Genomic DNA, 13,900 nt, shown 5'->3' with positions numbered 1-13,900 from the left:
TATCTTCTAGAATTTGCAGGATAGCAGATCCATCTTCATTGTAGACAATCTGAGCTTGTAGTCTTGATAGTAGATCTTCTCCCACTAGGGCATCTCCACCCAGGGGGGACACTAAGAATTTAGACACGAACATGTATGGTCCCAGTTTCACCTTCAGTGAATGTATTATTGAGATTATCTGGGCTTGTCCATCAACTCCGGATACTACAGTAGCTTCAGAGGAGATGGATCCTTCAGGCACTAGGTTCCTGGGGTTCAGGAGCGTGAGGCTCCTGAGTCCACCAAAGCTCTTATTCCCTTGTTGCCAATGTGAAGGGGGATGTGTATAAATGGACCTCTGGCATCCCTATCCCGTGCTGCCGCAAGTCAGGCAGTCTTCTCCTCCTGACTCTCGGGTTGGTTTTGAGTGTCCCTCTTCTTCTTTCTACAGTCTCTGATCACGTCCTCTGACTCCACAATAGTAGCAGGTCGGTGCCTTCCTTCTTGTACCTTCTGGCTGACCGTCCACTGCTGCTATGACAACTTTCTTGTTGCTCCTTTTATCCTTTGCGTCGGTTTCTAAGCCACTTGCTTTGTTGACTAGAAGATCTATGTCTTCCATGTTCCTCCATTCTGGGCAGCACGCTTTCAATCTTTCTGCCAGAGGTGCATGTATTCCATCCATGAAGGATCTTACCATCAGGCGACGTATTGCACCTGCTTGTAAGTCCAGCCCTTCATCTGCGAATGACTGCATCAATCTGTAGTAAAATGAGCTGACATTTGTGGATTAACAGGTGGTCTTATCAGGACTCTTCTTTCCACTACGGGATAAAGAGGCACTGGTGCTGTGGCTTGTAGCTTGTGCTGTAGGGCTCCACAGGCTAGGCATGTTTCACTCCAGTCCGGATTTTGTTGGCTACAGTTTGTGCAGGTCCATTCCGGGGATCCTGCTATTTTTGGAGCTGTTCCAGGAGTAGCTGACAGGTATGGAGCAAGCTGCTGTTCCTTATTAGCCTTCTTCCCATGTGTCTGATTCTTCATGATATATCCAACTTTGATCGTGGGCTGTTTTTGCAATGTCAGAAAGAGTTCTGACTAGTTCAGTCCATGATTTATCTGCTATCACTCCTGCTCTAGTAGCTGTTATTGTGTCCCATTTGTTGGGATCCAATTGATCCTTCCCCTTCAATCCAAATGTCTTAAAAAACTTCCTTGGACTGACTGGCTGTTCTTTTGCCATGATAACACGTAATGAGATGTTGCAGGGTGCATCCAGCTCTTCTGTCTTTTGATATTCCTTGCCCCATTCTTCTTCTTCTATCTTCTTCAGCTTTTAGACCCTTGAACGTCCTTTGGACTAAACCTACCTATCCTGGAGATACTCAGAGACTAACTCCTTTTGTATTCCTACCTAAGGTGAGGTCTAGAACCACCTTTCCTGGAGATACCTAGAGACTAACTCCTTATTTGTATTCCTACTGAAAGGTGGTGTCCTAACTTCAGAGGGGGCTGAGAATGTTGAATGGTGCTGGGTTACCCTTCTTGTAACAGAGATACACTCTATATCCAATAGCAATGGCAAACAGGGCTATTCCCACTAACACTAGGGCAGTGAATATCACATCCATTGGACAGAGCAGGTACACTACTCCCTTTCAACACTCACTGATGTATGGGATCTATAACAACCAGCAAAGACAACAGCACAGAAGTAAAGCGCAGGAGAGCAGACACGCGACACACGGAGAGGCAGAGAAACACAGAGAAACAAACAAACAAGGCACAGAAAACATCAGCTGGCAAGGCTCTCTCAGAGTTCAGTGGAAACCCGCCAATAACCCAGTATCTACTCACAGTGTACCATTTTGCGCGTTGAGGAGAGGGGAGATCAGATGTGGGGAGCATAAAGAGAAGAATAAGGTTCAACTCTTACCTGGCCAGGTGTTTCTGGTCCCCACGTCTGGTCCACTCCTCCTCTGAATGGCAAGACAGTCCACTGCGTCCTGGGATTAGAAACACGGGTCCCTGCTTTTCGGGCGCCAGATAATGTTAGGTTGACCTAACAGTCACAGCTATTGCCAGCGATGTCCGAATGCAGAGAGGGTACCGGTGACCCCCCTCTGCCCTCCCTTTAGCCTTCAATGAAAACAGGCAGACACCGTTATACACGTAAAGGCTAGGAGACGTGCGGCTCCGAATAGAAAGACTGTATTATTTTGTTTACATTTCAAAGTTATACAAAGTTGATTAGGGCGTAACTATGCAACATACATATTCATTAATCTACATTCATTAAGGCGTGGATTGCATATTCCCAGCAAGAGAAATTAATATAATGACTTATACTCCCATAACAGTCTATGACGTTTCTTTTTCCATAACAAGAATGTTTTTCAGTCGTCTCTAAGTCAAAACATTCTGCATCCTTGAAGTTGGTCTCACAGTTTATTACACAAGTAAGTCTGGTTTGATATTGCCAGGGAGAATGAATTTCTATTATTTTCTAAGTCAGTGAAAAAGGTTAACTCTTTCCTCACAAGATACACGGCTCAGCAGACAGTATCACAGGAGGGGATTAGATACACGGCTCAACACTCACCTGCAATACCTTCTTCAGCCATCAGACTTTGCCATCAGTGAAATCCTCCAATTCTTATAAACCTTCGATCACAATCACCTGAGCCGCACTGAGGCTTCATGGGAAATGTAGTCCTGAGAGGAGGCACAGGTTTTTTGTTTGTTTTTATTAAAGAGTGAAAAATGACAATTTTTCCAGTAGAAGCCGCTCCAGGATCAGCGCCACCTCTGGGGGAGTACGGCATTTGCCGCTTTGTGATGAGGTTTTTGCTGTCTTTGATAGGACGAGGCCTGGTCTGGAGCAGATTATATCAGGAGCCGCTATAGTCGTGTTGCCCCAGAGGCTGGGGATATATATATATTATATATATATATATATATATATATATATAAAAATATATATCTTATATTATGTATATATTACAGCTATTTTGCAATTGTTTCAGCGCCTCCTCTGGGGGAGTACGGTATTTGCCGTCTTGTGAGGAGGTTTTTGCAACTTTTGCTTGGATGGGGCCTGGTCTAGATTATACCGCTATAGTCGTATTGCCCCAGAGATGAGGATTATACACATACACACATATATATTACACATATATATATATATATATATATATATATATATATATATATATATATATTATGTATATACTACAGCTGTTTTGCAATATTTTCTGTAAGTACTGCCTCATCTCAGGTAATGAAGAGTGAGTCAGTTGCTGGGCAGAGCAGCTCGGGGGGCGGAGTCTAAGTTACCTCAGAGTTTAGTCAGAGCTCAGCCAGTGCACATCAACATGTAGAGGAACTCTAACCCCGCTCCAGCCGCTGTATGGGAACGGACAGGCCCGAAATCCTCATAAAGAAGATGGACACACAGGAGAACCTACTATACATGAAGAGGAGAGAGAATGGAAACTTGGGGCCTGTTGGTGAACACCGCTCCAGCCGGCTGTATGGGAACGGACAGACCCGAAACCTCCATAAAGAAGATGGGCCCACGGAAGAACCTACTAAACATGAAGGGTAGAGAGAACAGAAACATGGGGTCTGCAGGAGAACACTGCTCCACTGGGCTGTATGGGAACGGACAGACCTGAAACTACATGTAGGATCCCCAAGTACTTGCTCCCCCTTAGGAAGATGGAAGGTTCTGGTCAGCACAGCGACTTTAGCCTACCTGAAACTTAGTGCTGATGGACATAGGAGGAGTACAGGCCCTGGAAGGAGTCCCCCATAAAGAAGATGGGCCCACAGGAGAACCTATTATACATGAAGGGGGGAGAGAACAGAAACATGGGGTCTGCTGGAGAACGCCGCTCCAGTGGGATGGAGAGAGTCCACCTCTGTTGTGTCAGCTTGGTCAGCAGGATAGGCTCTGTCTGCACTCGCTGCCATCACGCCTCATGTGTGACTGTATCCCTGCATCCATTTGCTATTTGGCCGTCTTTCTAACTGTGTCATCTTAACATGTTGACCCATCTGTGGCAGTGTACCTTTTTTGGCTGCTAATCAAGTAAGGTTCATCTGGTTTACTGTTAAAGTATCTGTGGCGCCCCTGAGGCTTCCGTCGCCACAGGTCATTGCACCCCACCAGCGGTGTGATGCCCCATTCTGGGAGAGGAAGAGAGTGAACTCCGGTCCCCTGGTAAATCCACACTACACCCATTGTTAGGTACATACTGGGACCAGGGAAAGTGGCAGGCAACCCTCCCATGCTGCATGCTGAGAGGGGCTGTAAGACCCATCCCTGCTCCCATAGGGAGGTAGCTTAGCAACTGGGGAGGTGGGAGGAGCGACCAGAGAGCAGATAGAGAAAGGAAGGTCAAGTTAGTTTCAGTTTACCTCAGGGAGTGAGAGAAGCAGCATGTAGTTGGAGGAGAAGAACGAGAGAAAGGAGGGAGGAGGAGGCCTGCTGGAGGCAGGCAAGGAGGAGAAAGAAAAGAAAGAAAGAAAGAAGGAAAGAAAGCTCCAAGTCAGACAGGAGCAGAGGAACTGAAGGAGACGCTTCCTGGTGAAGACCCTGGGACCCAGAGGTCCAGGTGACACCACGTAAGAAGACAGAAAGGGTCGCAGGGCCGCGGGTAGTCCTGTAGGTACCACGAGCAGTCCTTGTTAGGTACTGAAGCCGAGGGCCTAGAGGCGCTACGAGTAGTTGCAGGCTGCGGTGGCCTGTTCCACATTGACATCGGTGGAGTGATTAAGCTGCGACAGGGGACGGTCCCTAGAGACTGGAGGAGTGCAAAGACAATCTCCAAACAGTAAAAACCGAGGCCCAGGGACGTTGCAAGCTCCCAGGGCCAGAACCCATAGCAGACCTTCAGAAAAGGGGTAATCAGCCGACAGGTGACCCCCCAGCCTGGAGGCTGTAGTGGAGGCCAAGCCAGGGCCATCCAAACTCGGGCAAGGCTAGTGAAGACAGCAGAGAAGGAGACACTAAGAGAGAGGGTACCGGATTTCACACTCGGAATCACCCAGAAGACGGAGGTCCCTGACAGCGGTCCCAGCAGTCCAAGGGTCCTGCCTGCCCTGACAAGAACTGTGAGTAAAGAACTTGAACTGCACCTCTGAAGTTGCCTCAGTTATTTCATCTGCATAGACATTTACAAGCACCAACTGTGCCCCGGGCATTGCTCCACCTGTGGGGAGCAGTACTACCATTGCTGCCATAACATCATCCCGGAGGCCTCACACAGCAGCGGCGGCTTATTAGCCGCATACCACAGGTGGCGTCACGAACACAAACTTTAACTTAAGCCACATATTCAACTGACACCCACCAGGGCCACGGAGCCGGGCCCAGCCACCACTGACTACCACCGGACTAGTCCGGCCCGGCACCGGGTGTCCCATAGCCCTGGGGTGGGCGAGTCAATTTTGGCGTCACGAACAGGATTTCATGCCCGGTCTAACCGGGTACTGTGCGCCTGAAGAACCGTGTGACAGACTGTGTACTTTACTGAGAAACCACCGCCATTAGCGCTGCTGAGAGCGGGAAGAAGGGGGGCGTGCAAGAAGAAAGGGCGCGAAGAGAAGCCCCGCCCCCTTGTCCAAGAAAAGCGCGCGAAGCGGTGCCCGCCATAGAAGGCGGAGGAAGAAAAGATGGCGCGTGAAGAAGCTAAAAGGATGGACGCCGAGCAACGAGCGGCCAGAGGAGGAGTGGCCGAGCCGGGACACGCACCTCAGAACCGGGTTGTGTCCTGCGTCCTGGAGAGCGGAGAAGATCCAGCCGCCGCTGCAGAGCCGGGTAAAGAGAGTGACACCCCCAGCCGGCGGAGCCCGGATTGCCAGGTGGGGTTCCTGCCCGGTCCTCCTGCAGGCGCGCGTGCCACGACCGCAGCTCCGATACCAGCACCCTGCAGCAAGACAGCGACCACCAGAACACCGGAGATGCAACTGAGGGGTGAGTCATTTAATGCCCCTGCCGGCAAGAGAGCCCCAACCCCCGCTGCCATGCCCGCGGTCCCTGGAGAGACGCCCGACACGGCGACGCCGATCCGGGCCGCAGCTACGCCAGGTGCGGCCCACCAAGATCTCACCGCAGCAGCGACTCCAACCCAGGCCGCCGCCATGCCAGGCGCGGCCCGCCAAGACAAGGAGGCAGCCCCAGAAGAGCCAGAGTGGCGCCGTATGGCTGGTAACCCCCTGCAAGCCAGCAGCCTCGCGCCAGCCAGTAACCCTATGCAAGCCAGCAGCACTACCTCAGAGCAGGCCCAGGCCGCAGCATCTTGCAGCAGGCCTGCTACAGCCACGCAGGAGACGCAGACTGTGCTGACCGCTGTCTACCTGCTGCCAGGTGGGGAGCCGGAGAAGAATCCCTACAAGTAAAGATGAAGAGATGCTGAACTGTAGATGTCCCTCGTGTTTTGCCCCTTATTCTTTTCGAAGATGACACCCTTTCCTACTGTACTGCCCCTGATTCTTTTTGAAGACGTCACCCCCATGTTATGTGTCACCGGGCCACTGAACTGGAATGTGGGCCCCGGTGGAAGTGTATGTGTCATGTCTTACCAGGCCACTGGACTTAGTGGCTGGTATGTTGTTGATATGTTATATGTAACCAGGCCATTGGACTTAATGGCTGGTTGAAGATGTCACTTTAGTTTGATTGAAAGAAACGAACTGCCGGGCTACTGGACTTGTAGTAGCCAAAAATGTAATTAGTTGCACCCGTTGTGCCCCCTACCAGAATTATGGGGGAAGTGCCCAAACTGTGCAATGAACTGAAAGTGCACACATAGTTTCTTTATAAGAAGTTCGCAACGTTCACTGATATGTGCCTCCCATAAAGGGAAGAAATGTTTTATTGTTTTATGTTTTGCATACCAAAAATGTTTTGCAGTTCTTCCACATGTTTTTGTTGTTTTTCAGCCCGAGGACGTGCTGGGATTTGCTGTGAGGGAGTGTGGCGCCCCTGAGGCTTCCGTCGCCACAGGTCATTGCACCCCACCAGCGGTGTGATGCCCCATTCTGGGAGAGGAAGAGAGTGAACTCCGGTCCCCTGGTAAATCCACACTACACCCATTGTTAGGTACATACTGGGACCAGGGAAAGTGGCAGGCAACCCTCCCATGCTGCATGCTGAGAGGGGCTGTAAGACCCATCCCTGCTCCCATAGGGAGGTAGCTTAGCAACTGGGGAGGTGGGAGGAGCGACCAGAGAGCAGATAGAGAAAGGAAGGTCAAGTTAGTTTCAGTTTACCTCAGGGAGTGAGAGAAGCAGCATGTAGTTGGAGGAGAAGAACGAGAGAAAGGAGGGAGGAGGAGGCCTGCTGGAGGCAGGCAAGGAGGAGAAAGAAAAGAAAGAAAGAAAGAAGGAAAGAAAGCTCCAAGTCAGACAGGAGCAGAGGAACTGAAGGAGACGCTTCCTGGTGAAGACCCTGGGACCCAGAGGTCCAGGTGACACCACGTAAGAAGACAGAAAGGGTCGCAGGGCCGCGGGTAGTCCTGTAGGTACCACGAGCAGTCCTTGTTAGGTACTGAAGCCGAGGGCCTAGAGGCGCTACGAGTAGTTGCAGGCTGCGGTGGCCTGTTCCACATTGACATCGGTGGAGTGATTAAGCTGCGACAGGGGACGGTCCCTAGAGACTGGAGGAGTGCAAAGACAATCTCCAAACAGTAAAAACCGAGGCCCAGGGACGTTGCAAGCTCCCAGGGCCAGAACCCATAGCAGACCTTCAGAAAAGGGGTAATCAGCCGACAGGTGACCCCCCAGCCTGGAGGCTGTAGTGGAGGCCAAGCCAGGGCCATCCAAACTCGGGCAAGGCTAGTGAAGACAGCAGAGAAGGAGACACTAAGAGAGAGGGTACCGGATTTCACACTCGGAATCACCCAGAAGACGGAGGTCCCTGACAGCGGTCCCAGCAGTCCAAGGGTCCTGCCTGCCCTGACAAGAACTGTGAGTAAAGAACTTGAACTGCACCTCTGAAGTTGCCTCAGTTATTTCATCTGCATAGACATTTACAAGCACCAACTGTGCCCCGGGCATTGCTCCACCTGTGGGGAGCAGTACTACCATTGCTGCCATAACATCATCCCGGAGGCCTCACACAGCAGCGGCGGCTTATTAGCCGCATACCACAGGTGGCGTCACGAACACAAACTTTAACTTAAGCCACATATTCAACTGACACCCACCAGGGCCACGGAGCCGGGCCCAGCCACCACTGACTACCACCGGACTAGTCCGGCCCGGCACCGGGTGTCCCATAGCCCTGGGGTGGGCGAGTCATATCTCCTCCACCACATTAACACTATGGGGTAACGTAACTGATCACCACTAAAGAGAGGGGACAGTCACACGGCAGCGGTAACCCCGCACATCCCCAGTCACCGGAGCGTCAGGTGCCAGACGCAGCCATCACCACCCGTGACACACGCTAGAGGAACCGACCCATGCCCGGCGTCCTGGGTACACAGCGCTCCGTGTGCCACACAATGGCCTGACCGCTCTCTGTCTTCTCCCACCAGGCGTTTTCTAAAACCTAAAGTGGAAAAGAAATGCTCAAAAGACCGAACACGAAGCAATGTATTTTTAATAATAGAAATGAATAGAAAGTGACCCCTCCAGAACAAAACTCTTCAGAGAACTGGCAAAAAAAGATTTGTATCCGGCATCCGCACATAAAAATCACACCTTTAAAACATAATAAAATCAGTCATAGACAGCAGCGCCAGACCGGTCTACGCGTTTCGGGCAAAGCCTATAGTCTTGATAGTGGTCTGAACTAAGGCGTATACATTTATACAAACATGACACTGAAAAAACCTCCAATACTAATTCTTAATTACCAAATTACATACACATGGATATAGACGGCTCACAATGCACACGGCTCCACTCTGCAAGGAAAGAACAATGAATGCATATGCAAATATTCATAGCACAAGGTACCAGTGTTATACATATCCATATACAATGCTGAAAATATACGCCACCAATTTATATAAATACTAAAATATAAATGTATAAAAAAACTAATGAAAAAAAATCATTTTTTCATTATTTTTTTATATATACATCTATATTTTTGTATTTATATAGATTGGTGGTGTATATTTTTCAGCATTGTATATGGATCCTATTACAGCCTATGGGGCTGGTCATATGGTCATGTGTTTTGAAGACCAAATGTCCTGGGGAAAAAAAAAAAAAAACACAGAAAAAGCACAAGAATGACATCAATCTGCAGTCGGTGAAGGATCGGAGATGATCACTGGTGGTAAAAGCCGACACTGATGAGCAACGGTCCATGTTTTTATATACAATAAAATCACAAATGATTGAGGCCTAAAAGGACTTTTCTCATCTTATAAATGGCTTGTACATGTAGCTACAATCTACTATCAATTTGTGATTGGTGAAGATCTCCTGATGCCGGTAACCCATGAGCGAAGCTGTGCTGCCACAATCTTTCGGGCCTCGTTCCCACAATGAAGATTTGGGGAGTTTTTGATGTTGCAGATTTTCTGAAGTATTTCTGCACCTATTAGTTTTTCAATGCAGTTTTTGGGGGTATATCATATTTTAAATAAAAATGCATTGTTTTGCAAACTACCTGTAAATTAGCTTTGATAAAACTATGTGAGGATTAAGCCCCCTTCACACATCTGTGAGAAACACAAACGTTTTGCACAGTCTTTGGTGAAGGCGCGTATATGTATGTGTGTGTATGTTCTGTGTGCTGTCCCTGTGCTATCTATGTGACATCCAGATAGCACACGGGCAGCATGAGCTGGTATACTTACCTGTCCCTGACACTACTGTTGTTTCCGGGTCCACAATGAGTGTAGTGAATATGCATGAGCTTAATGAGCGGGACTCGGGTGCAACAGCAGCGCTGGAGAGAGCAGAGGCAAAGACAGCAGCGCTGGAGAGAGCAGAGGCAAAGACAGCAGCGCTGGAGAGAGCAGAGGCAAAGACAGCAGCGCTGGAGAGAGCAGAGGCAAAGACAGCAGCGCTGGAGAGAGCAGAGGCAAAGACAGCAGCGCTGGAGAGAGCAGAGGCAAAGACAGCAGCGCTGGAGAGAGCAGAGGCAAAGACAGCAGCGCTGGAGAGAGCAGAGGCAAAGACAGCAGCGCTGGAGAGAGCAGAGGCAAAGACAGCAGCGCTGGAGAGAGCAGAGGCAAAGACAGCAGCGCTGGAGAGAGCAGAGGCAAAGACAGCAGCGCTGGAGAGAGCAGAGGCAAAGACAGCAGCGCTGGAGAGAGCAGAGGCAAAGACAGCAGCGCTGGAGAGAGCAGAGGCAAAGACAGTTGCGCTGGAGAGAGCAGAGGCAAAGACAGCAGCGCTGGAGAGAGCAGAGGCAGAGAGAGCAGCGCTCGATAGAGCAGAGGCAAAGACAGCAGCCCTGGAGAGAGCAGAGGCAGAGAGAGCAGCGCTGGAGAGAGCAGAGGCAGAGAGAGCAGCGCTGGAGAGAGCAGAGGCAGCAGCGCTGGAGAGAGCAGAGGCAGAGACAGCAGCGCTGGAGAGAGCAGAGGCAGAGACAGCAGCGCTGGAGAGAGCAGAGGCAAAGACAGCAGCGCTGGAGAGAGCAGAGGCAGAGACAGCAGCGCTGGAGAGAGCAGAGGCAGAGAGAGCAGCGCTGGAGAGAGCAGAGGCAGAGAGAGCAGCGCTGGAGAGAGCAGAGGCAGCAGCGCTGGAGAGAGCAGAGGCAAAGACAGCAGCGCTGGAGAGAGCAGAGGAAGAGACAGCAGCGCTGGAGAGAGCAGAGGCAAAGACAGCAGCGCTGGAGAGAGCAGAGGCAAAGACAGCAGCCCTGGAGAGAGCAGAGGCAGAGAGAGCAGCGCTGGAGAGAGCAGAGGCAGAGAGAGCAGCGCTGGAGAGAGCAGAGGCAAAGACAGCAGCGCTGGAGAGAGCAGAGGAAGAGACAGCAGCGCTGGAGAGAGCAGAGGCAAAGACAGTAGCTCTGGAGAGCTACGGCAAAGACAGCAGGCCAGGAGAGAGCAGAGGCAGAGACAGCAGCGCTGGAGAGAGCAGAGGCAGAGACAGCAGCGCTGGAGAGAGCAAAGGCAAAGACAGCAGCGCTGGAGACAAGTGAGTATAACAATTCTTTATTCTTAAGTGACATGTGCTTTCTCCAGTGCGTGTCACACAGATCACATCAGTGTGTGGCCCGTGTAACATCCGTGCTGCCGGGAAAAAAAAAAAAACAGACATGTCGCCATGTGGAGCACATGTGTGTTCCACATGGCCACGTGGTCTGTGAAAAAACACAGATGTGTGCGCGTGTGTCCGTGTCTCCGATACGTGTGGAAACTGACGTTACAGGTACCGGAAACACGGATGTGTGAAAGGGACTGTACATGCATTTCTACTGTGTTTGGGGGTTTTTTTATCTGCAGACTTTCCTTGTGTCTACGGGGAAAATCTGCAAACAATAATTATATTTACCGCAAGAGAAATTGGTATGTTCTGCATTTTAAAGTCGCATGCCGCTCAGTTTCCGTAGTATAAAAAATAGCACAATGGGGTGAGATTTAGAGACATGACAGCAGCTTGATGTTAGTGAAATACGCTTTGCCTCTTCTACTCGAAAATACGAAGCATCAAAAATACATCAAATACTCATCGAGGGAAGCGGTGGTTCATTCCCGGGATTAGTGGGGTCCCAGCAGTCAAGAAAGTTATGTCATATCCCATCCATCTACCACAACTTACTGAGGTGGAAATAATCCATTAAAAATAAACAAATCAACAACTGGAGAAATCACCATTAACATTTAATCTCAACCTCAGCTTCTTATTGTAACAGAGGCTCCAAAATGCACATAGAAGAGAACATGTAGGGGTTCAGTGAAGGAGGCGGTGAAGGTGTGTAAGTGTCTGATGGGGTCACACAGCTCATAGAAGGACAGACGCCCGGCCTCATAGTCTAAGAAGACTCCAAGTGTCGGACTTGTTGGCTTCATACTGAGGGGTAATTCCTCTGAGTTGTGCCATACCTTACATTCTCCATCATGCAAAACCAAACACCAAGATTTATCACTATATCCAATACCAGACTGATCTCCTTTCCTCTCTATACTGGGATAGGACAATCCGATGTCACATTCTCCTATCTGGTTCCACTCTACCTCCCAGTAATGTCGTCCTGAGGAGAGGCCACATCTGCTTAACACCTGGGAGTAAGTCACAAATCTTCCTGATGATTCTGGTCTCTCCTGTTTTTCTCTTAAATGTATTACCATTTTCAGATCTTCTGATATCTTCACCAATCTATGAGCAGTTTCCACATCCAGCAATATGTCTGGGACATGGACCCCGAGCTCTGATGTTACATTGGTGACAATATCCCTCATAGATCGGTGTAAGGTCAGTGAGATCAGAACCTCATCCAGATCCTCCTCAGAACTGACCTCTCCACCATCTCCCCCTGTGTCCTCCTCATCTCCTTGACTACACACTGTAATGTCCCTTTCTTGTAAGAGTGTTATTGTGTCGGTGACAAGACACATCTCCTCCACGTGATGCATTTTCCTGGACAGCTTGTCCTCCTCTGTTTCCAGCTTCTTGATCAGATGAGATATCTGGGACACAATCTTCTCCTCCTGCCTGGAGACCTCACTCAGTGCCTTCTTTTCTGCAATTTCCAGTCGATTCTTAATGTCCATAAATATCTTACTGACGTTCTTCCTCTTATCGGAGGCTTTCTCCTGGATCTTCCTCTTACGATCCTGTAGATTCTGGACTCTTGTCTGAATTTCTGCTTTTTGTGGGTTCAGTTCATCCAGATATTCCCTCAATTTCTTCTTCTTGGTCTCAGAAGCCTCATCTAGAAGTTCTACCTGGTGTCCTCGGTGTTCACCAACCAGACAGCAAGACGCACACAGACAAACCGCGTCCTGTGGGCAGTAATACTCCAGAACCTTCTTGTGGAGGGAACATTTTTTGTGACCAAAAGAGTCGGTAGGTTCTGTTAATATATGATCCGCTGTCTTGTTGTGGGCTGTCAGATGTTTGCCACACAGGGAGTTCTCACAATGCAGACAGGATCTCACAGCCGGGACAGGAGGATCACAGTAAGTGCAGAAGATTCTGGTCTCCTCCATCTCAGGCTGAGTAGATGATAGACGCTCCACTATGTTCCTCAGCTTCCGGTTCTTCTCCAGGGCCGGACGCTCCAGATATTGTGCTCTGCAGTCAGGACAGGAATACACTCCAGCCGCCTCCTGTGCATCCAGTGCACTCACAATACACGAGCGGCAGAAGAAGTGTCCACATCTCAGGGATACGGGATCTGTATAGAGGCTCAGGCAGATGGAGCAGTCCAGCTCGTCCCTCAGCTCAGCAGACGCCATTGTAGAGTGAAAGAGCAGGAACTGAAAGTGAAAAAGTTTCCTTACATAAGAGGCGGAGACTTTCTGAGAAGACACTATTAACCCCTGCAATTCAGATAGTGAGGAAGAAACTGATTAACAAGGTCTGGGGTTGGATTGGAGTTGTAGTAGTTGTACTGGCGCCACCTGCTTGTAGTATAGAGAATTCACCAGTAGAACAAGGAATAAGAAAAAGCAAAGAAGCCACAGAACGTCTGTTGATAAAAAGTGGAATCACTTCCAAATGTTGTGTGTGAACTTCCACCCCCTTTAGGCGCTTTCACACTTGCGTTCATTGCAATCCGCCACTATGGAAAATAGTGCAGTCTGTTAACGGACTGCGCTATTCTCCATAGACTTGTATTGACGACACACTGTGACGCAAGTGTCTGCGTTGCATCCACCGGCCGTCGCCGAGTCGTTATTTTAACAGGGCGGCGGGCGGAGGGAACGCAGTATGTAGTGTTTTTGGTGTCATTAAAACAACGCACCTTGGCGGATTCCGTTGGAAACCGCTAAGGTGGCTA

At 49.7% G+C, this 13,900-nt stretch overlaps 1 protein-coding gene across 1 annotated transcript; it reads right to left on the bottom strand.

Annotated features, from left to right (window-relative positions):
- Positions 1–11,356: 11,356 nt before the first annotated feature.
- LOC142246515 (E3 ubiquitin/ISG15 ligase TRIM25-like) lies at positions 11,357–13,355 on the bottom strand. The gene has a single exon (XM_075319576.1). The coding sequence runs from the start codon at positions 13,353–13,355 to the stop codon at positions 11,790–11,792; it is 1,566 nt and encodes a 521-aa protein (XP_075175691.1). The 3' UTR covers positions 11,357–11,789.
- Between the last annotated feature and the right edge of the window lie 545 nt (positions 13,356–13,900).

The sequence above is a fragment of the Anomaloglossus baeobatrachus genome, chromosome 7, assembly GCF_048569485.1.
Source record: "Anomaloglossus baeobatrachus isolate aAnoBae1 chromosome 7, aAnoBae1.hap1, whole genome shotgun sequence".
Lineage (NCBI taxonomy): Eukaryota > Metazoa > Chordata > Amphibia > Anura > Aromobatidae > Anomaloglossus > Anomaloglossus baeobatrachus.
The sequence above is the reverse complement of the archived record's forward strand: the minus strand, read 5'-3'. Positions and strand labels throughout refer to the sequence as shown.